Source organism: Heloderma suspectum, chromosome 1, assembly GCF_057233095.1.
Source record: "Heloderma suspectum isolate Gila_16-S chromosome 1, 16-S_ref, whole genome shotgun sequence".
Classification (NCBI taxonomy): Eukaryota; Metazoa; Chordata; class Lepidosauria; order Squamata; family Helodermatidae; genus Heloderma; species Heloderma suspectum.
Window position 1 is genome coordinate 239832526 of NC_139458.1, and position 23482 is coordinate 239856007.

Genomic DNA, 23482 nt, shown 5'->3' on the forward strand with positions numbered 1-23482 from the left:
ATGAGGATGAAATTTTTGAAAAGCAAATCGCCAGTGTTTTAAGGAAGCATGATGCAGTAGTAATGGGGGACTTCAATTTCCCCGATATTTGTTGGGAGACAAATTCTGCAAAACATGGCCCCTCCAGGAAATTCCTGACTTGTGTGGCGGATAACTTTCTCCTACAGAAAGTAGAGGAAGGAACTAGAGGATCGGCTATCATTGACTTGATCCTAACCAACAGAGATGACTTAGTGGATCAAGTAGCAGTTACAGGAACTCTGGGGGAAAGCGACCATGTTGTACTTGAGTTCTTGGTTCTAAGGGAAGCAAAAGCCGAGTGTAGTCAAACGCGTACCCTGGATTTTAGGAAAGCTGCTTTTAATAAACTCAGAACAATGATCAGTAAGGTCCCATGGCACGTGACGCTAACGAGAAAAGGAGTCCAAGATGGGTGGGAGCTTTTAAAAAAGGAAATTCTCAAGGCATAATCGCAAACAATTCCAACAAGAAGAAAAGGTGAAAGACAACAGAAGAAGCCAATGTGGCTTCACAAAAAGCTTAGGGATGACCTGAAAACAGAAAAGGACGCATATAGGAAGTGGAAAGAAGGCCAAGTAACAAAGGAAGAATACAGGTAGGTAGCACAGAATTGCAGGGATGGCGTCAGGAAGGCTAAAGCTGAGAATGAGCTGAGGTTAGCGAGGGATGCTAAAAACAACAAAAAGGCTTTCTTCAGCTACGTGCATAGTAAAAAGCAGAGGAAATAAATGGTTGTTCAGCTATTAAATAAGGATGGCAAAACGATAACAGATGACAAAGAAAAGGCAGAGGTGCTCAATTCCTACTTGGGCTCAGTCTTCTCCCAAAAGAGGGTCTATGACCCCCCCTGGCAAAGGCGAAGTACAGGCTGAAGGGGCAGGATTGCAGCTTGAGATCGATAGGCATATGGTAAGGAACACCTCATTACTTTGAATGAGTTCAAATCTCCAGGGCCAGATGAACTGCATCCTAGAGTCATAAAGGAACTGGCAAAAGAGCTCTCAGAACTGCAAAAGAGCTCTCAGATCCGGTGGATCCACAGTTGGCTACAGAATCGGACTCAAAAAGTGCTTATCAATGGGACCTTCTCAAACTGGGGAGAGGTAACGAGTGGGGTACCGCAGGGCTCAGTCCTGGGCCCAGTGCTCTTCAACATTTTTATGAATGACTTGGAGGAGGAGGTGCAGGGAATGCTGATCAGATTGGCAGATGACACAAAATTGGGCAGGATAGCTAATACCCTGGAAGAGAGAAACAGAATTCAAAGTGATCTGGATAGACTGGAGCACTGGGCAGAAAACAACAGAATGACATTTAATAGGGACAAATGCCAAGTTCTGCACCTCGGAAAAAGAAACCACATGCATAGTTACATGATGGGCGATACGTGGCTCAACAACACTACAAGCGAGAAGGATCTTGGAATTGTTGTTGATCACAAGCTGAATATGAGCCAACAATGTGATGTGGCTGCAAAAAAGGCAAATGCTCTTTTGGGCTGCATTAATAGAAGAATAGCTTCCAAATCCCGGGAAGTACTAGTTCCCCTCTACTCAGCACTGGTTAGGCCTCATCTGGAGTACTGTGTCCAGTTCTGGGCACCACACTTGACATTAAGAAGGATGCAGACAAACTGGAGAGGATTCAGAGGAGGGCAACAAACATGATCAGGGGACTGGAAACAAAGCCCTATGAAGAGAGACTGAAAGAACTGGGCATGTTTAGCCTTGAGAAGAGAAGACTGAGGGCAGATATGATAGCACTCTTCAAGTACTTGAAAGGTTGTCACAGAGGGGAAGGCCAGGATCTCTTCTCGGTCATCCCAGAGTGCAGGACACGGAATAATGGGCTCAAATTACAGGAAGCCAGATTCCGGCTGACCATCAGGAAAAATTTCCTGACTGTTAGAGCAATACGACAATGGAACCAATTCCCCAGGGAGGTGGTGGGCTCTCCCACACTGGAGGCCTTCAAGACGAGGCTGGACAGCCATTTGTCAGGGATGCTCAGACTTTGATTCCTGCATTGAGCAGGGGGTTGGACTCGATGGCCTTGTAGGCCCCTTCCAACCCTACTATTCTATGATTCTATGTGAGTAGGTTGAGCTGAGAGACTGTGACTGGCCCAAGGTCACCCAGTGAGCTTCCATGGCTGACTGGGGACTAGAACCCGGATCTCCCGACTCCCAGTCCAACACTCTAACCAGTACACCGCACTGGCTCTCATACTATTCCCTGCCATCTAGGAAATGCCAACCTAGCTGATGATTGCCATGGGAGGGCTCCCCCAAGCTACTAAGTCAGGTATCTGTTTAGCTCTATAGGAGTTTACTGTACAGAACATCTAATGAGTGCTAAGCCTGATGCTGCTCAGCTGTTCTTTTTTGGGAGTCAGAGTGGCTCCTTCTCAGCAATATTCTCCATGAAATGACCATATAGTTCAGGATACTATTGCTAGGCCTGTTTGTCATCAGAGAAGAAGCATATGGAGCAATTCATGTCCAGATTCCAGTCTGCAGGAACAAATGTCCTCAAGTATGCCTTTCCATCTCTCAGCCTGACTGAGGGTTCTTTGAAAGATGAAGAAGCAAACAGCATCCTAACAGTGCCCCACTGGCTAAGGAGGTTACCTTTCTGGCTCTAATAACTATGTTCGTCTGATGACACTGGACCAGATTTACACCTGCGACCTAATCTTGTCCATCTGATAGCCTGGAGGCTGAGTGGGTCTGGTTGAGTCCGTTTGGAGACAATACAGGATTTTGGCTATCTATCCTCTTGGCTGACAGACATCAATCCACTCAACAGGATCTATGGCACCACCTTGGAAGCATATTTAATAATGGTGTATAAGGAAAGAGTGGACTCTAGGTCATGTGGAAGCACTCTCATCTATCAGCAGGCTGCAGCTGATGGGAAATGGAGTCCAACAACATCTGATGGGCCACAGGTTCTCCACCTCTGAGCTAAAAGGTCCAGAAAAGGCCTTCATTCCCCCACAGGGGTGTTTTGTGTAGTAGTGGTGGTGGTCTTCTGGAAATCATCCCTTCCCAAAGTCAGGGCTGCTGACGACCCACATTTCACATACTATGGGGCTTTAGGTGGTCTTAAGGATATGTTTAACCCAGGAATTGCTAGGGACAATCAAAGTGAACAAGCTGCACATTCGTCGTTTCAGTTGTAAATGTTAATGGTAAGATGAAGAAGGCTTGGGGAATGTGTTCCCCCGTGCTTGTTTAGGTACCATAAAACTGTGATATTGTCTGTGAGAATCCGGATATGTTGATGTAGAAGATACGGCTCGAAGGCACGCTGGACCTTCCAAACTGCTGTTAACCCTAGGAAATTTATGTGGGAGGCAATCTCTGTGGAAGACCATAGACCCTGCATTTGTAGAGGACCGCAATGGGCTCTCCAACCTAGTAAGGAAGCATCTGTTGTCAGGACCCTGGACAGAGGAGAGAGGAGAAAGGGCATCCCCCGAATCAGATGTGTGGGATTCATCCACCACATCAGGATGAGAGCTATATCCCTCGGTTCTGTAAGGCTGACCAAAAAAGTATTGTCGGTTGCACTGAAAGTCCGAATGAACCAATTTTGTAAAGGCCTCACCCGCAGCTGGTCCCATTCTACGACTAACACCATTGCTGCCATGTGGCTCAGCAAACACTGAATGTTGTATGCCCTGGTGTGGCACTTGAAAAATACTGAAGTGGCATGGTTGCCCAAGTCTTTGACGAGACTTGAGGGGAGATAACCCGGCCAGACCTGGAATCCAGCATAGCTCGTATGAACTGTACACTTTGTGTGGGAGTCAAGTGGGATTTTTCCTTCTTGATCCTGAGTCCTAGTGCGTGGAGAAGGTTCAGAATGACTACAATAGCGTGATATAGGGCTTCCTGGGAGACATCAACCAAAGGCCGATCGGCAAGGTATGGGTAGACCTCTATGCCCTTGATACGGAGGTAAGTGCAAACCACAGCCATACACTTTGTGAACACACGTGGAGCTGTTGATAAACCAAATGGAAGGACCTTGAACCAGAAAATTTCTGGGTCGATGGCGAAACAGAGGAATTTCCTGTATGATTCTTCTATCGCTACATGGAAGTATGCACCTGGAGATCGACTGTGGCAAACCACAAGCCCTTTTGAAGGAGGGGTAGAATCGTAGCTAGTGTAGTCATTCCGAATCTCTTGGTAGTGACGAATTTGTTCAGGTCCCGAAGATTTAGAATGGGTCAAAGGCCCCCATCCTGTGGCATGGTGAAATACCTGGAAAAAAGGCCCTCCGCACTGAGCCTTGGGTGAGGTGCTGAATACCTCCTTTCATGAGAAGAGATTTTCTTCTTTTAAGGCTCTCAAAGATGGCGTGGTTGGTACCAAACCTAACAGCAGAAGGGTCTTGAATTCTATTCTGTATCCTCGGTGAACAATAGTTAGTACCCACTTGTCTGATGTTATTCTTGTCCAAGCTGCATAAAAATTCTTCAGCAGGTCACCAAAAGGTAGATTGTAAGGGTCGATGTGCAGAGGAAAAAGGCTGGAGTTAAAGACGACATTTAGAGGACCCGTTGCCCTTCATTTTTTGTTGATACTTAGTAAAGGAGTGGTTTTTCCTTTGCTGTTGCTGAGGTTGATATCTAGGTGCTTGATCCCCAGATTGCTTAGGGGCATAAGTTTGGTGTTGCCAGTACCAACAACAAGGGTGCTATGAGGCATGCTGCTGTTGTTGTTGTTGCACTTGACCAGTACCATTTTACAAGCAGTAGTTCTCGCTTTCTGGACAGAATCCATTTGCTCATTGGTTTTCGCATTAAATAATCCTGCTCCATCAAAGGGTAGGTCTTCTATTCTCGACCGAGCCTCTGGGGTCAAACCCACAGAGTGGAGTCAAGCATGTCGCCTTAAGGCCCTTAAGGCCATCACCTTTGCATTATAGTCGGCTTGGTGACGAGCCACATTTATCTGCTGACGGGATAGTTTGGATGCCTCTGCATGTAATATGTTCCTTTGTTCCTCAGGGAGGTAGATGCTAAGCAAGTCCATTTTTTCTCAAAGGAACAACTGGTACCTGGCCATCATGGCCTGATAGTTTGAAACTCAAAGTTCCTTTGCTGCTGAGGAATAAAGGCAACATCCCTCCAGATCTAACTTACAGCCCTCACCTACAGGCAAAGCATGCGATTTTTGAGAGCAGCCCTGAGCAGATTCTACAATTATTGAATTCGGTTTGGGGTGTTCAAAGAGGAAAGAGGCATCCATCTCTTGAACCCAATACATGGATTCACGTCTTTTAGAACTTGGGGCTATGGATGAAGGCGTTTTCCAAGTCTGTTGTACTGTGCGTAAAAGGGCTGGAAGAAAAAGAATGGCTACGGGGCAAGACATATCCGTTGTGACGGCATCAAATACTGGATCATGAAGTTGTTCTGCAGGCTGTTGTACCTCAGTACAACAGAATTGAGCCGTTCTAAGCACCTGCTTGGGAAAATGCCCCACGTCCTCGGAAGGTGAGGCTCTAGCTCTTGTTCCAACTACATCACCTGGAGACAAGATGGAAAGGGGGACAGAAGAATGGGAGGAAGAGTCAGACTGGTAGTCCTCTCCCGAGTCAGGTGATGGGGCAGGTTGTGTCTGTGCCACTTCTGTAGTACCATGGGGCAGAATTGGAGGAGCCAGACGATCCCGGCGGGACTCCTGTAACACTATAGACGTAGTACGCCTTGGCACCAGAGGAGGAGGCCAGAAGACGTCCTGAGCTTCGGACCATGGAACTTGCTTGGGTTGAAACGGAACATAGGATAGAGAGTTTGCTCCCAAATAACGAGAACGATCAAGGAGAAGGTCTCAATCCCTTCTAAGTCTCCAATCTTCTTCTCACCGTGATCTACGGGGAGGAGGAGACCAATTAGAATACCGATCCCATTCATGGGTTGGAGAGCGAGAATGATCCATTCATATTTGACCCATTCATATTGTCCATGCCAGTAGTCCCTACGGTATTGATTCGGAGATCGGTATCAAGAAGGTAAGGCACTTTGTCGAGGAGACAGTGTCAGCCGGTACCGAGGAGAAGGTAGTTGTGCATCCTGATGGCCTGGTGCCGGAAACGTACATTTTTGGTCTCAAACGGTCAGGACTGGTTGGGATGGAGGAAGTGGTGTGTCCCTCAATTCACCTTCAGAGGCCGGCTCTGAAACAACTATTTGCATGGCTTAGGCCATAGTACATGTAGGTGAGTTAAGCAGAGGAGGTGGAGGAGGGATGTCTCTCTCCTTCTCTTGCTTTTTAGAGACCTTCTTTTTGTCCAATGTGTCCTCAGCCAGTTTGGGGCATTTAGCCTTGTTAGAAAGTTTTCTGGCCACCAAAAGGGTTAGAGTCCTACCTGGTGTTGGTTCCACTTTGTGGGATTCACCCAAACAAATTGGGCATAGAGAGTGACCATCCAAAGAAGGCACTTTACTACCACAAGCAGTACATTTTCTAAATGGGGCCTTTAGGGCCATAAGCCGTGAGATGCATCGGCGCCGAGGCAATCGTAATCCTCCTCCTCTTTCATCTCTTAAAAAGAAAAGAAAAGATATAAGTAGATGAAGACAAGGTAGAAAGAAACAAGGAAGGAAAAGATAGAAGATATTGAAATACTCAGCTCTGACTAAATGTCAAAGAAGCTCCCTATGAAGTAACCCTGATGTGGTCAAAAAGAAACTGAGGGGAAGGCAGGAACCCACGCAGTATATAATATGGATGGTGGGGGAGGGGTTCCCACCAAAACTTTGCTCAGCTTGGAAGTTTCCCGAATGAGTCTCTGTGCAAGCGCAGAGCCCATGTGTGTGATGCACAGACACCACAAAGAAGAACCTGAGACTCTTCTGATGAGTAGGATTAAGAATAAGAGCAGTTCTAGGCATCCTTCAGTGTGGGTCAGATGCCATTGGTCCTGTAAGAAGTGGGAATTGGGAACCTACTTCTCTTCCCCGCCCCCCTTTCATAATTTACAGTGAGTTCTAGACTAGCAGAAGTGGCAAGGTCTCCACCATTTTCCCCATAAATGCCATTGTCAAGTGAGGTTTTCTATTAGCAGAGGTGGATGGGGAGGGGGCACTATCAGCAGCTTGGTTACTCCCCTTCTGGGAAAGTGTTTTCTTCCAAATAGATTCTGCCACCCATTGTGGAGTAAGACCACCTGGTCCACTGTGAAGATGGTAGCTTTGGCTACAAAGCACCCAGACCCAGATCCTTGTAGTTGGCCTCTAGGGAAAGTGTGTGGTTCCTATTTTTCCTCCTCCTCCTCTTCTTTTGTAGGAAGGCACATATGAGAGCTAGGAAAGGTAAAAAGCGAGAGAGAACAAGAAAGGAGGACAAACCAGGAAAGCCAGGAGTCCTAGGAGGAACCTGCTCTCCAGTCCAAAGCGGAGATTGGTCTTGGCCTAGCCCCATGTCTTCCACCAGCATTAAAACACTCTGACTTTTAAAGCCAAGTGGAGGAGACTTCCCAATGAAGATGATTTGTCCTATCCATCCACCCCAACAGACTAGTTCTATGTTGTTCACACACCATGAACTTCATATTGCCCCACAATCCTATCAATATAAACATTAACAAGAGTGTTAATTGAAATTGAAAGGAAATGTTTGAATACTGGCCAATTTGCCATCTTACTTTTTTTGAGGGTCAGACAGCACCAGCACAGCACAGTGTACAACTGGAGCAGCAGTGGTAAGCATTGGTGCTTGACAATGGTGGATAGCATTAACCATCTTAATTTCATTCTATTAAAAGGCAAAAAATGAGCACAACTAGAAACCTGAGTTCTATGGATTTCAAGAGCTGGGGAGACCCATCCTGGCTTCTACTGAACAAGAGATGCTCCTCTGCCAGGAAACCAGATTTCGCCTGTATTCCCAGTTTTTTGACAAAACAAATACTAACTGGTTCATCAGTTAGGAAATCAGCAATAAAATCTGCCTCTTAATGATATGCCTTTGAAATAGATTTCTTATACAAAATATAAAACAAAAACAATGTGGACAATGTGTGCTACAGTAATCATAAATATTTTGAAAGTAACAAGGGTAGATCCTCAAGTTTTGCCTCAACCAGAGACAAATAAGAACAGTACAGTATGGACAAGCTATGGAGATTATATATTTAAGTGCTGTTTCATACCTTCAGATTAAGAGTCACAGGCTGTGTGTACTGCAGCTTTGGAAACAGATGGTCCATATTGCCTGTCATATGGGAAAAGCCAGAGTACACAGTACTATTTCCTGCTGCATGATATTTCAGCAACATAAGGTTGAAATGTTCTACAAATCTGCACAAAGCTAAATTCCAAACAGGCACTTGGTTTATGTCTTAAGAGGCTTTGTTAATCTAACAGCTATTGATTCTAGCTACAGTGCAATAACTTGGAGCTTTGACATAATGAGAGTAGGGAATCCTCCTGCAAAGAAGTGGGTTTGAAATAGCGTGCGAGAGAATACAGTACACACACACAAAAAACCGAGACACCATTTGGTTAAAGTTAAGACTAAGGTTTCTTCTCATACAAGCTCCAAAATGAATTATACTTCTAGAAGAGATTGTTTTGATGGATTCATTCACGTAGCTTTTTAGACAAGTATTGTAGTTGACAGAGCACAAGCATCTAACGGAGGTTAATGTCAACCTCACGGGAGTCAAAAGAAGATTCTAAAATGTAACCAATCTTGAAGGACAGTGTTAAATTATTAAGGACCTGGTACAATTCTCCCAATAAAGCACTTTTATCCAAGTTTGAAATGCTCAAATGTTAGCTAAACTTTTGAAGCAAAAGGAATTTCCAAGCTAATAATATGTTGTCTTACAATGATCTCCACTGTTTACAGTAGATGGTAAAACCTGCCTATTAGTGTGTATCCAGTTGAATTTTTAAGCTATAAAATGTAGTATCTGACCCTTAGTCAATTTTTAGAAGTTGTCGCTTCAGGTAATATGAAAGGTATCACTGCTCAGGCAGCAGAGACTGAAGTTCAATTGATATGGCCATACCAGATGAACTAGCATGTACTCTGGCTGTCTAGGAAAGATACAGGAAAGGGAACAAATACCAAATACTGATACCAAGTTAAAAATGTCTGAAAAGAACCTGTTCAACTTTTTTCTGATGAAGTACAATTGTGGATATGTATTGTCTACCAGATGGTTAATTGGAGAGCTCCCTCTTCCCTCAGCACATTCTTGAAACTAATGGAGGAACACTCCAGTCTGAATGTACACTTTACGTTTCCTGCTAATGAACTTTGCCCTTTTCCAGCTCATGTCCTGAAGTGCACCAGTTGCAAATGAGGACAATAATTTAAGAAGCACACGTCTAATACCCTTCAATAGTGACGCAGTTATGTTCCTGCAAGTCCCTGAAGAGAGATTTTTGTTTTCTGTACACACAAGGATTTTTTTTTTTTGCAGGTGACTTGCACACATACATATACATTTGTTGAAAGGATTAACTGTATCTTGTGAAAACAGTAACACAAAAGCCTTTATTACTTTAAAACTTGTAAATTTAAGCAATTCTGTTATTAATTTATTGTAGAAATTTGGTAGTTTTGTTGTCTGTAAAGTATGTATTGAATTTTCATACTGACACTTGGCTCAATATGATTTTTTCCCCTCTTACCCAGAAAATGTTGTCATAGGCATGTTTATAAACTGTGAAATATTCTGATTAATTGAATACGCTCAGAAAATCAGCTTTTTATTTAGCATTAGAAACAATGAATCACCAAAATGTTTCCCCCCCCCCAGGGTGAGTTTACAATTCAGTTTGAACTTATTAGACAAGGTAGCACCTAAGGCAGCCTTCCCCAGCTTGGTGCACTCCAGATGTTTTGGACTTACACCCCCATCAGCCCTAGGCAACATGGCCAGTGGTAAAGAATGCTGGGAGCTATAGTCTGAAAAATCTGGAGGGCACCAGATTGGGGAAGGCTGACCTAAAGGATACAACTCTACTCACTATTTTAAATTAAAAGCAGTACTTAAATATCAAAGAAGCAAGTTAAAGATGCATATGTCATAGATTTGTCTGTTCATCAAACACCTAAAACCCACAACTACTTTTTTCCAGCATTCTCAGTAATGAGCATGGCTCACCCAAAGTGCTTATTTTGCGATTTGCACATAATAGAACAGTAGTTGTGCTAGAGACCTTTCAGTGTAGCTTTTGCACAGGAGGAGTTTCTGGTGGGCACTTTGACTCTAAGAGGAAGATCTGGTTTGCTGCATATTTAAGTTCCATAAAATCCTAAAATCCTGTAACAAATGTGATTTACATTTTGATTATTTTTCCTTGGTTTTAATTCCTGAAGTATTTCTCATTGTTTCACATTCAGCAGTACAATAAAATAAGTTTTAGAAAAATCAATATGACTCCATATGTATCTCTAGACAAGATATTAATAAGCTTTAATTGGTATGCAGGTCTAGGTGTTAACATACTCTGCCTTGGGGTTTTTACCTATGACAAGTCTTAAAGGTGCACATTCTATAGGCGTCTGCAAGATAACCTGGGTATTTTTCTTACATCCATACGTACATATATTAATGTGAAAAGTATCCACATTATTATAGATCACACTATTTATTATGATTTTGTCTAGTTATTCCTTTTTATAACCAGAAAATGGTTATAAAATGATTAAGAGTGAGAGAGAAATTGTTATTTCCTCATCAGTTCAGAACTACATAAAAAAGAGCAGAGTTCTTTAAGTATACAGTGTTTAAAGGGTCCTGAAGTGCTAAGACTTCAGCATATATTCCTTACAATTAATATCCTGAGATGAGGGTCAAGCAGATTATGTTTTCCAGGGTAGAGATGAAACTACCCTAGACCTGAACTAAACCACCCCCCCGCCTGTGTGTGTGTGTGTGTGTGTGTGTATCAGTGTCAGTGGTAAACATTTTTAAAATGCTGGATTCCTAGTTAATACTTTTAAGAGCCCTGAACATGAAAACATTGGCATTTGTATTAAAAAAAATTCAGTATCAATAAAGGCACTGTCCTACAATATCTTATATATAGTACATTTTTCATTGCATAGATTGCCACTAACGTATTTCACACAGCAAAGAAATAATGTACAAGTGACCAGGCGAAGTGATTTTGCAGTACCAACTGCACTCATGTACCTGTTTGGGGGTGAAGAATTATTTGTAAAACATTTTCCATTCCAATGGCAGCAGTTCAGATTATCTTTGTTAGTCCTTATTGTCACAAAACAGCTTTTTCTTTTCTTCAAAGGAGTGTTTTCTGGTCAAATAATTGCATATCAAAGCGCACCCAAACTTCCCCTGTTGGTACCTCATGCAGCAGTAAACGTTTAGTTGTAGGTCCCTTGTTTTCTTGCTCTGTTCTGATTTTGGCTACTGGAACTTCAGTGCGACCCAAAAAATCTGTTTAATAAAAAACAAAATTCTGAGTTGTCACTAAGTGTGAAGTGAATAAATTAGCAAATTAAATGTGATTCAAATGAGATAAGGAAAATGACACATTATTAGGGCATGTTCAAATGTTGATTCTGCCCCTCTGTGGACAGCCAGATCAAGAGCAAGTCTTGGACTTGCATGCTGTCTCCCTCACCCCCTCTACCACCTAGAGAAGGTAATGACTATATTAAGACACAGTGCACTCGGAACATGGAATCTTATAGAGTCAGTGCTACCTTCTTTGCACACGTAAGTTCAGGGAGAGTAGTAGGAACTGAACAGCCCTTTTTATCTAACATCAAAGGGAATGCTGCTGAACCTTCATCTAGATTCTAGAAACTGACATATAATCCTTTCCCTCTAAACTCTTGAAATTACACAAACAAGAGGTCATATTTCTGAGATGGTACCAGCTTCTTCAAGGAGAAATGGAAGGTCCACTGCATGTCCAGTCTATGCCAACTCATTTCCTTTTGATGTGGTGGCTTTGGGGAAAAGGGAGTACTACCTCCTGGGACCTGTGAAATGGAGCACTTTCTTTGGGGATAAATGAGTTTGGATGGAGCACCACCCTGTACTCATTGAATACATAAAACTAGGGGGGTGGCAATAGTGCCCCAACTCCAACACCCTATTGGTTGATACAACTGTGAATAGAAACATGGTCTGTGAGCACCCAGGTCAAATTCCAGGACGGGAATCCGTGGATGAGTGGTGGATTTAGAAGAGATGCTCCCTTTAAGCACCTGCAGAGATAAGATTGACTGAATACCGCTGGTACCCACAACCTAACACACTGGCTCAAGGCTGCAGCTTGCCTCTTAAGCATATTAATGCTCAGTGCCTTGGAGAGACTGGTCTGAAGGAAATCCATGATGTCCTCGATGTCAGGAGCGCCCTAGCGGCCTCTTTCAGTCTACTCCAATAGCCAACTCAAGACACAGACAAAAGGATTATTTTCAAGGCTTTAATGCTTTTACACCTTAATGACTCTTTCAGATGCTAATCACCAGCGACTAAGCAATGAACAGCAGAATAGCCTATGCTCCGGGTTAGGCAGTTGGTCCCCGTTTGAAGGAGAATCACTTGCAGATCCTGAACTTATGGGCTAGGGAGAGTTCCTCCCTCTTTCCCTTGGGTCCACGGGACACGACCGTTGCTTGCACGCCAAACGGGCGCTACACCTCCTTTCCGCGCCCTCCATCACTCGTCGCTCCCTGCGTCTGCATCGAGTGTCTAGCAAGCCCCCCTCCCACACTCTCTCACTGCCAGGGTCACTATCCCAGGAATGCTGGCAGGAGGAATCTCTGCCAGCTGCTGTGCCTGTGAGGGATGAGCTGGCTCCTCTCCCACAGATTGCTGTTCCTCCTCAGAATCAGAATTGCTCTGGGGTTCTATGGGCTCAGTTTCCACCCTGACACTCAATTTGCCACCACCACTTCTCCCTGGTCCCTGTTGTTACTGAAGGGCTGCTCTATGTTGGCTTGTACATGTGCATTTTGTTAGCATCACCCTAGCACCTTGTCCGATATGTTTTTTGTTCTGGGAAAGGCTACGTGAGCAAGGGATTCATGACAGCTGGCTACCCACCCTTATTGCAATTGAAATTTATGACTTATATGTCCATTACCCTAACTGAATTAAGAGGAATTGCCCTGCTGCAGTATGAAAAGTGTGACGCATATTTGCCCCAGAAGCCTTTGCATTTTACAAGACTCCTGCACCAACCTGCATAATAGGCTACCTTGCAAATATTTATCCAAAATAGTTATTGGTCGTCTACCTCTTTCATAAATTGCTGTGCTCTAATAAGTGTATAATTTTCATAAAGAAGCAAATGGAATATTAAGATATATTCCTGTATTAACTTTGAATCAGTTTGATTCTAGCAGAAACATTTGTGCTAACATGCTGTGACTTTTCACTGATCTAGGAGCCTGCTATGGGAAAGACAAACTTTTCCAAACTGAACTAAGAAAAGGCCAGCAGGTTCTTCAGAGAAGAATGTTGGGAAAAAGAATAACTTCTTACTATAACTTCTCTATGAAAGAGAACCAGGTGGCATCCAGATTTTAAGGAAATATTTCACCCCATTTGAAAAAAATAACTAATTGTTAGAGAAATTCTGTTTGGTGGAAAACTTAATGGAAGCAAGTTCATAAGAAATCATCTAAATATGAAAGGCAAAATACAGGAACTTCAGGACTAAACATTGGTTCGCACAGGATGCAACATCTGTTCTCAAGAGGACAATGGCACTGGTCCTCATTGACTTCTTTATACTCCTTTTTGCTTCAGCTCAGAAATGTTACTGTGTGAGAAACTTTTATCTTTACCATGAGAGGCAATGCATCCAAAACTAACCTTGGAAAACTTAATTGTATTTTGCTTGCAACCATTGGGTAGCCTGTATGCTCAGTGCTCTTATATCATGAAATGTAGACACTTAGGATTTTGAAGTAAAAGATGAAAATACATGGCTGATCTCAGAGTCCCCTATCTAAAAACTCTGTGTTTTAATACCAGGAATTTTGTAAACTTAACAGTTTCTTTGGTGGCACTTTGTTCTTGTGAAATTGCGTGAGATACATTACCTGCTGATCCATGATTAAGAATCCCATCTCATAAAATCCCTAAAAAGGGACAAATCTGACACGGATGACCAATACTACCCCAGGCAGGATGACCAATACTAACCCAGATGGCAGTAAGCAGCCCAGGGTGTGATTTAACAGGGAGTACTTAATCCCGCTTGGTGAAGAGATCACCAAATTTTTGATAATTGCACAACTATAATTTATTTATTTATTTATTTATTTCATTTCTTTTCTATACTGCCCAATAGCCGAAGCTCTCTGGGCAGTTCACAAAAACTAAAGTTGGAAAAGCCTGAAGACAGAAAGCAGGCAAAAATGAAAAGGGATTTTTTAAAAAAATTGGCAAAGAGAAAGACAATTTCAACTCTTTTAAATTAAAAGGAAATGCTGTCCTTTCAGAGCAGGATAAAGAGGTGGTAATTTGCCACAAGGTAACCTAGAAATTAGTCTTACAGAGAACCATGCTTCAGACCTTTTCATAAGCACGACAAAATGCACAGAAACTCAGGAAGCAAGTGTTTCCTCAGTAAACCTGCAGTCAACTGCACAGCTCAAACTCAGACTAAGAATTAAACAAAAATGAGACAAGCAAAATTGGTGTGTGTGTGTGCAGGGGAGATGAATGGGCTATCTGCGGGGAGGGAGGGAGGGGGTAGCCCTATCCACTGCTGACAGGCAGCCCTGATCATCGTTCCCCAACACCGTCAGGCCAAAATAGGTTCCCCAGCCTTGCACTAGGATGACTTCTGCTCTCTGCTCCAACATCCTTTGGAGTACTTTTGGTAGCAGTGGGACGGTGTATAGAAGGCCTTGAGGTCATTGCTTCCTTGGCTTCTGCAGATTGAACTGGCTGACCCAGTTCTCCATCTGCTGTGCTCTGATAGATGTCAGAGAGCTCTCTGTGGAGAGCTGACAACAGTGAGCTTCCCTATTGGTTGACATATATATGCCTTGGCTGACACTTGGTCTGTTTGAATCAGGGCATGGCTGGCCTTTATCAGATGATCTTGAAATTCCGGGAGAGCCAACTTGATGTCTCAAAGCTTCAAGAGGTTTATGCTCCTCTGGGTTCTGATGATGAGTCACCTGAACAGGCAGCCATCTGTGGTGATAATGGTCCTTTCTGGAGTCAAGAGTGGTATCTCCCAAGAGAGTCGACGGGGGCCCAGCCACCAATCCAAGGATGTTAGAAGGTTCTTGGAGATGTGCATCTGGGTGTGTGTCCTGCATGCTATTAGATGAGGAGCAGAATGCACTGTAAGAGCCTGGTGTGGAAACAAACTTGCTGAACCAACTCCTGGCATGACAATTTATTTATTTAAGAATTTTTAATCCCGTTTTCCCCCTCCAAAAAAGGAGTTGCTCAATGTGCCATACAAAATATTTGTTGTTGTTCAGTCGTTCAGTCGTGTCCGACTCTTCGTGACCCCATGGACCATAGCACGCCAGGCCTTCCTGTCCTGCGCTCTCTCCCGGAGCGTGCTCAAGTTCATATTCATTGCATCAGTGATGCTATCTAGCCATCTCATCCTCTGCCGTCCCCTTCTCCTTTTGCCTTCAGTCTTTCCCAGCATCAGGGTCTTTTCCAGGGAGTTTTCTCTTCGCATTAGGTGGTCAAAATATTGGAGCTTCAGCTTCAGTATCTGTCCTTCCAATGAGCACTCAGGGTCGATTTCCTTTAGGATGGACTGATTTGACCTCCTTGCAGTCCAGGGGACTCGTAAGAGTCTTCTCCAGCACCACAGTTCGAAAGCATCGATTCTTCGGCGCTCAGCCTTCCTTATAGTCCAGCTCTCACAGCCATACATTACTACTGGGAAAACCATAGCTTTGATAGACGGACCTTTGTCGGCAAGGTGATGTCTCTGCTTCTTGCTATGCTGTGTAGGTTTGCCATAGCTTTCCTCCCAAGGAGCAAGCGTCTTTTAATTTCATGGCTACAGTCACCGTCTGCGGTGATCGTAGAGCCCAAGAAAGTAAAATCTGTCACTGCTTCCATTTCTTCCCCTTCTATATGCCAGGAAGTGATGGGGCCAGATGCCATGATCTTCGTTTTTTTAATGTTGAGTTTCAAACCAGCTTTTGCACTCTCCTCTTTCACCCTCAACAAGAGGCTCTTTAGATCCTCTTCGCTTTCTGCCATTAGGGTGGTATCGTCTGCATATCGGAGGTTGTTGATAATTCTCCCAGCAATCTTAATTCCGACCTCTGATTCATCCAACCCGGCTTTTCTCATGATGTACTCTGCATATAAGTTAAATAAGCAGGGCGACAATATGCAGCCTTGTCGTACTCCTTTCCCAATTTTGAACCAATCGGTCGTTCCATGTCTGGTTCTTATTGTTGCTTCTTGGCCCTCGTACAGGTTTTTCAGGGGACAGGTAAGGTGGTCTGATACTCCCATCTCTTTCAGAATTTGCCAGAGGTTGTTGTGATCCACACAATCAAGGGCTTTAGCGTAGTCAATGAAGCAGAAATAGACCCTTTTCTGGAATTCTCTTGCTTTCTCCATGATCCAGCGAATGTTGGCGATTTGATCTCTAGTTCCTCTGCCTCTTTGGAACCCACCTTGTACTTCCGGTAGTTCTCGGTTCACATACTGCTGAAGCCTAGCTTGTAGGATTTTGAGCATCACCTTGCTGGCATGTGAAATGAGCGCAATTGTGCGGTAGTTTGAACACTCTTTGGCATTGCCCTTCTTTGGAATTGGAATGTAAACTGACCTTTTCCAGTCTTGCGGCCACTGTTGAGTGTTCCAGATTTGTTGGCATATTGAATGCAGCACTTGAGCAGCATCATCTTTTAGGATTTTAAATAGCTCAGCTGGAATACTGTCATCTCCGCTAGCTTTGTTGTTACTAATGCTTCCTAAGGCCCACTTGACTTCACTCTCTAGGATGTCTGGCTCAAGTTCAGTGACCGCACTATCATGGCTATCAGGGACATTCAGATCTTTCCTGTATAGTTCTTCTGTGTATTCTTTCCACCTCTTCTTAATCTCATCTGCTTCTGTTAGGTCCCTGCCTTCTTTGTCCTTGATCATGCCCGTCTTTGCACAAAACGTTCCCTTGAGATCTCCAATTTTCTTGAAGAGATCTCTAGTCTTTCCCATTCTGTTGTTTTCCTCGATTTCTTTGCATTGTTCATTTAAGAAGGCCTTCTTGTCTCTCCTTGCTATTCTCTGGAACTCTGCATTCAGTTGGGTATATCTTCCCCTTTCTCCCTTGCTTTTCGCTTCCCTTCTTTCGTGAGCTACTTGTAAAGCCTCATCAGACAGCCACTTGGCTTTCTTGCATTTCTTTTTCTTTGGGATGGATTTCGTTGCTGCCTCCTGAACAATGTTACGGACCTCCGTCCATAGTTCCTCAGGCACTCTGTCTATCAGGTCTAATCCCTGAAATCTATTCCTCACCTCCACTGTATATTCATCAGGGATATGATTTAGGTCATTCCTGAACGGTTTAGTGGTTTTCCCGACGTTCTTCAATTTAAGCCGAAATTTTGCAAGACGCAGCTCATGATCTGAGCCACAGTCAGCTCCAGGTCTTGTTTTTACTGACTGTATGGAGCTTCTCCATCTTGGGCTGCAGAGGACATAATCAATCTGATTTCAATATTGACCATCTGGTGATGTCCATGTGTAGAGTCACCTCTTGTGCTGTTGGAAAAGTGTTTGCTATGATCAGCGTGTTCTCTTGGCAAAACTCTATTAGCCTTTGTCCTGCTTCATTTTGTACACCAAGGCCATGCCTGCCTGTTATCCCGGTGATTTCTTGACTTCCTACTTTAGCATTCCAATCCCCTGTGATGAAGAGGACATCTTTTTTTGGTGTTAGTTCTAGAAGGTGTTGTAGGTCTTCATAGAACTGATCAACCTCAGCTTCTTCGGCATCAGTGGTTGGGGCATAGACTTGAATTACTGTGATGTTGAATGGTTTGCCTTGGATTCGTACTGAGATCATTCTATTGTTTTTGAGATTGTACCCCAGTACTGCTTTTCCCACCCTTTTGTTGACTATGAGTGCTACTCCATTTCTTCTAAGGGATTCCTGCCCACAATAGTAGATATGATGGTCACCTGAATTAAATTTGCCCATGCCTGTCCATTTTAGTTCTCTGATTCCCAAGATGTCGATGTTCAATCTTGCCATCTCATGTTTGACCACCTCCAGCTTACCTTGATTCATTGATCTGACATTCCAGGTTCCTAAACAATATTGTTCTTTACAGCATCGGATTTTCTTTTCACCACCAGACACATCCACAGCTGAGTGTCCTTTCGGCTTTGGCCCAGCCGCTTCACTCTTTCTGGCGCTACTTGGAAATACCCTCTGCTCTTCCCCAGTAGCATATTGGACACCTTCCGACCTGAGGGGCTCATCTTCCGGCGTCATCTCTTTTAGCCTTGTGATACGTTCCATGGGGTTTTCTTGGCAAGAATACTGGAGTGGGTTGCCATTTCCTTCTCCAGTGGACCACATTTTGTCAGAACTCTCTGCCATGACCTGTCCGTCTTGGGTGGCCCTGCACGGCATAGCTTATGGCTTCACTGAGTTACGCAAGCCCCTTCGCCACAACAAGGCAGTGATCCATGAAGGGGATTTTGTTGTTGTTGTTCAGTCGTTCAGTCGTGTCCGACTCTTCGTGACCCCATGGACCATAGCACGCCAGGCCTTCCTGTCCTGCACTCTCTCCCGGAGTGTGCTCAAGTTCATATTCATTGCATCCGTGATGCTATCTAGCCATCTCATCCTCTGCCGACCCCTTCTCCATGAAGGGGATACAAAATATTAAAAGCATAAAAATAACCAATAAATAAAGTTAGGCAACAGCCGAGCCAAATGCTTGTTTGAAGAGGGATGTCTTCACTTGCCAGCACAACACAGATAAAGAGGAGGAGGACCTAGCCTTGTGGGGAGGGGCATGGCCACGGAGAGAGCCTTCTTGCATGCTGCCATGAACCATGCCTCTAAATGCCACATACACCGTGGGGGCACAGCAGCTGAGCTGTAAAACGACTGGCTTTTGAAACCTGGGGCGAGGTGGGGGGATTCTACAATATACAGCTTTAAAAAGCTGCAGAGGGCAATACAGAAGATGATGCAGCGTGCAGACACACCCTACGTCCACACGTTGTGCATCTGGGCGTGGCCAGAGGCTTTTTAAGCCGGCTGTGCCCAAGGTTCAGCCTCTTCTCCCAGCACCATGGCAGAGAGCAGACCACAACCTAGGAGCCCAGGCAGAAGGCTGGACAGGGAGTAGTTGCAGCGTCTTTGGGCCTTCCAGATGCTTCTAGGCCACAAGAGAGAGTGGTGCAAAAGAGAGCGGCCAGCTAGCCTTTGCCTATGTGGCTTGCGTCCAGACCCCCTTGATTGCCAAGGCAGCCCACTCAGCCTTTTTGTATGGAGTGTGGCCACGATGGGCGTCCTCACTGGGGAGGCAGATAATTTAGCACCCCACTTTTATTTCCTTTGATTTGTGGGCTTCGATCCGTATTTTGGTTGGATTTGGGCCCACTTAGGCCCTTGTTAGCGAGTGCTGGGCCTGATTCACACCGTGAGGCCGCTACAAGCCATGGCCATTGCAGCGGAAAAAGGGAGCTCTGAGAGAGGAAAAAAGAGAGGGCAGGTCAAGAAGCCTCGTGCTCCAGCTCTTTCATCCTCTCCCTGCCCTTGGCACAGTTGGTAGCCTGACTAGATGCTTTGAAGCAGAGCCAGGCCAAGAAGCCTAAACAGTCTGAACAACCTAGCCCTAACCCAGGGGAGGGTATACCCAGTAATAGTTGGTCTAAAAGTACAGCTGACACCTGTCTAATTAAAGAATTTTCTGATCGTATCTTAGCTGCGGAAAACAAAGTAGCAGAACCAGACCTAATGGCCCAGAATGCACCCAAAAGTCAGTCTGACACAGCGCAGAAAGGAGCAAGCAATTTGGCAAGTCTGATTTTCCAAACACTTCCACCTTATGAGGCTTGGTCCTGGGCCAGCCATTTACAGGACGGCAACAGCTTGGTTTCATAACCCACCTTGCCTTCTTCCTATGGCTGCATGTGGCCAGGCGTGGCAGGGAGTTATGGCTAGCCCACCGCTGCTGCCCTGGCCCGTGCCATGGGTGCCTAACACAGAAAACGACACGGTCCTGGTACATGCATTGCCATATGGGGAAACGTCTTTGCCCTTGGGTGCACACGTCCTACCTACCACTAAAGAGAAAATCTGGAGGGGGTATTAGGCAGAAAGGAGCCTCCATGAAGAGTGTTAATACACTCGGGCGTCCCCTGGGCAACGGCTTATAGCTAGCTAATCCTTTCAACCCAGAAGCATCTAAAAGTGTAGCGTTTTACTATGTGTAGCATTTTACTAAAGTGTAGTGTAGTGTTTTATTAAATGTGACAAAATGTGTACCCCACAAAGGACCTTTTCAGGACCAAAGATGACTATTATCTCAATAAACATTGAGGGTCTGTCCGCAAGTAAGGAAGAACTGATGCGGGACTTATGCCAAAAACACAATTGTGATGTCCTATGACCCCTTCATGGATCACTGCCTTGTTGTGGCGAAGGGGCTTGCGTAACTCAGTGAAGCCATAAGCTATGCTGTGCAGGGCCACCCAAGACGGACAGGTCATGGCAGAGAGTTCTGACAAAATGTGGTCCACTGGAGAAGGAAATGGCAACCCACTCCAGTATTCTTGCCAAGAAAACCCCATGGAACGTATCACAAGGCTAAAAGAGATGACGCTGGAAGATGAGCCCCTCAGGTCGGAAGGTGTCCAATATGCTACTGGGGAAGAGCAGAGGGTATTTCCAAGTAGCGCCAGAAAGAGTGAAGCGGCTGGGCCAAAGCCGAAAGGACACTCAGCTGTGGATGTGTCTGGTGGTGAAAAGAAAATCCGATGCTGTAAAGAACAATATTGTTTAGGAACCTGGAATGTCAGATCAATGAATCAAGGTAAGCTGGAGGTGGTCAAACATGAGATGGCAAGATTGAACATCGACATCTTGGGAATCAGAGAACTAAAATGGACAGGCATGGGCAAGTTTAATTCAGGTGACCATCATATCTACTATTGTGGGCAAGAATCCCTTAGAAGAAATGGAGTAGCACTCATAGTCAACAAAAGGGTGGGAAAAGCAGTATTGGGGTACAATCTTAAAAATGATAGAATGATCTCAGTACGAATCCAAGGCAAACCATTCAACATCACAGTAATTCAAGTCTATGCCCCAACCACTGATGCCGAAGAAGCTGAGGTTGATCGGTTCTATGAAGACCTACAACACCTTCTAGAACTAACACCAAAAAAAGATGTCCTCTTCATCATAGGGGATTGGAATGCTAAAGTAGGAAGTCAAGAAATCACCGGGATAACAGGCAGGCATGGCCTTGGTGTACAAAATGAAGCAGGACAAAAGCTAATAGAGTTTTGCCAAGAGAACACGCTGATCATAGCAAACACTCTTTTCCAACAGCACAAGAGGCGACTCTACACATGGACGTCACCAGATGGTCAATATCGAAATCAGATTGATTATGTCCTTTGCAGCCAAAGATGGAGAAGCTCCATACAGTCAGTAAAAACAAGACCTTGAGCTGACTGTGGCTCAGATCATGAGCTGCTTCTTGCAAAATTTCGGCTTAAATTGAAGAACGTCAGGAAAACCACTAAACAGTTCAGGAATGACCTAAATCATATCCCTGATGAATATACAGTGGAGGTGAGGAATAGATTTCAGGGATTAGACCTGATAGACAGAGTGCCTGAGGAACTATGGACGGAGGTCCGTAACATTGTTCAGGAGGCAGCAACGAAATCCATCCCAAAGAAAAAGAAATGCAAGAAAGCAAAGTGGCTGTCTGATGAGGCTTTACAAGTAGCTCACGAAAGAAGGGAAGCGAAAAGCAAGGGAGAAAGGGGAAGATATACCCAACTGAATGCAGAGTTCCAGAGAATAGCAAGGAGAGACAAGAAGGCCTTCTTAAATGAACAATGCAAGGAAATCGAGGAAAACAACAGAATGGGAAAGACTAGAGATCTCTTCAAGAAAATTGGAGATCTCAAGGGAACGTTTTGTGCAAAGACGGGCATGATAAAGGACAAAGAAGGCAGGGACCTAACAGAAGCAGATGAGATTAAGAAGAGGTGGAAAGAATACACAGAAGAACTATACAGGAAAGATCTGAATGTATAGCCATGATAGCCATGATAGTGCGGTCACTGAACTTGAGCCGGACATCCTAGAGAGTGAAGTCAAGTGGGCATTAGGAAGCATTAGTAACAACAAAGCTAGCGGAGATGACAGTATTCCAGCTGAGCTATTTAAAATCCTAAAAGATGATGCTGTTAAAGTGCTGCATTCAATATGCCAACAAATCTGGAACACTCAACAGTGGCCACAAGACTGGAAAAGGTCAGTTTACATTCCAATTCCAAAGAAGGGCAACGCCAAAGAGTGTTCAAACTACTGCACAATTGCGCTCATTTCACATGCCAGCAAGGTGATGCTCAAAATCCTACAAGCTAGGCTTCAGCAGTATGCGAACCGAGAACTACCCGAAGTACAAGCTGGGTTTCGAAGAGGCAGAGGAACTAGAGATCAAGTTGCCAACATTCGCTGGATCATGGAGAAAGCAAGAGAATTCCAGAAAAACGTCTATTTCTGCTTCATTGACTACGCTAAAGCCTTTGATTGTGTGGATCACAACAAACTCTGGCAAATTCTTAAAGTGATGGGAGTACCAGACCACCTTACCTGTCTCCTGAGAAACCTGTACGAGGGTCAAGAAGCAACAGTCAGAACCAGACATGGAACAACCGATTGGTTCAAAATTGGGAAAGGAGTACGACAAGGCTGCATATTGTCACCCTGCTTATTTAACTTATATGCAGAGTACATCATGAGAAATGCCGGGTTGGATGAATCAGAGGTCGGAATTAAGATTGCTGGGAGAATTATCAACAACCTCCGATATGCAGACGATACCACCCTAATGGCAGAAAGCGAAGAGGATCTCAAGAGCCTCTTGTTGAGGGTGAAAGAAGAGAGTGCAAAAGCTGGTTTGAAACTCAACATTAAAAAAATGAAGATCATGGCATCTGGCCCCATCACTTCCTGGCATATAGAAGGGGAAGAAATGGAAGCAGTGACAGATTTTACTTTCTTGGGCTCCAAGATCACCGCAGACGGTGACTGTAGCCATGAAATTAAAAGACGCTTGCTCCTTGGGAGGAAAGCTATGGCCAACCTAGACAGCATAGTAAGAAGCAGAGACATCACCTTGCCGACAAAGGTCCGTCTAATCAAAGCTATGGTTTTCCCAGTAGTAATGTATGGCTGTGAGAGCTGGACTATAAGGAAGGCTGAGCGCCGAAGAATTGATGCTTTCGAACTG

General features: G+C 44.4%; 2 protein-coding genes across 6 annotated transcripts in view; one reads left to right on the forward strand and one right to left on the reverse strand.

Annotated features, from left to right (window-relative positions):
• LOC146358845 (protein FAM228B-like) overlaps positions 1-10422 on the forward strand; it is a 78785-nt gene extending 68363 nt beyond the window's left edge. For 2 of the 3 annotated variants that reach the window (XM_084821980.1, XM_084821994.1), the window contains one exon: positions 7806-9953. In XM_084821980.1, the coding sequence (XP_084678106.1) occupies positions 7806-7998 (193 nt within the window). In that variant the 3' untranslated portion in view covers positions 7999-9953. Of the gene's footprint in view, positions 1-7805; positions 9954-9994 lie in introns of those variants that run through there. The other variant, XR_014786021.1, reaches the window with a different exon arrangement.
• ITSN2 (intersectin 2) overlaps positions 9743-23482 on the reverse strand; it is a 196167-nt gene continuing 182427 nt past the window's right edge. For all 3 annotated transcript variants that reach the window (XM_084821842.1, XM_084821915.1, XM_084821797.1), the window contains one exon: positions 9743-11459. In XM_084821842.1, the coding sequence (XP_084677968.1) occupies positions 11302-11459 (158 nt within the window). In that variant the 3' untranslated portion in view covers positions 9743-11301. The remainder of the gene's footprint in view (positions 11460-23482) is intronic.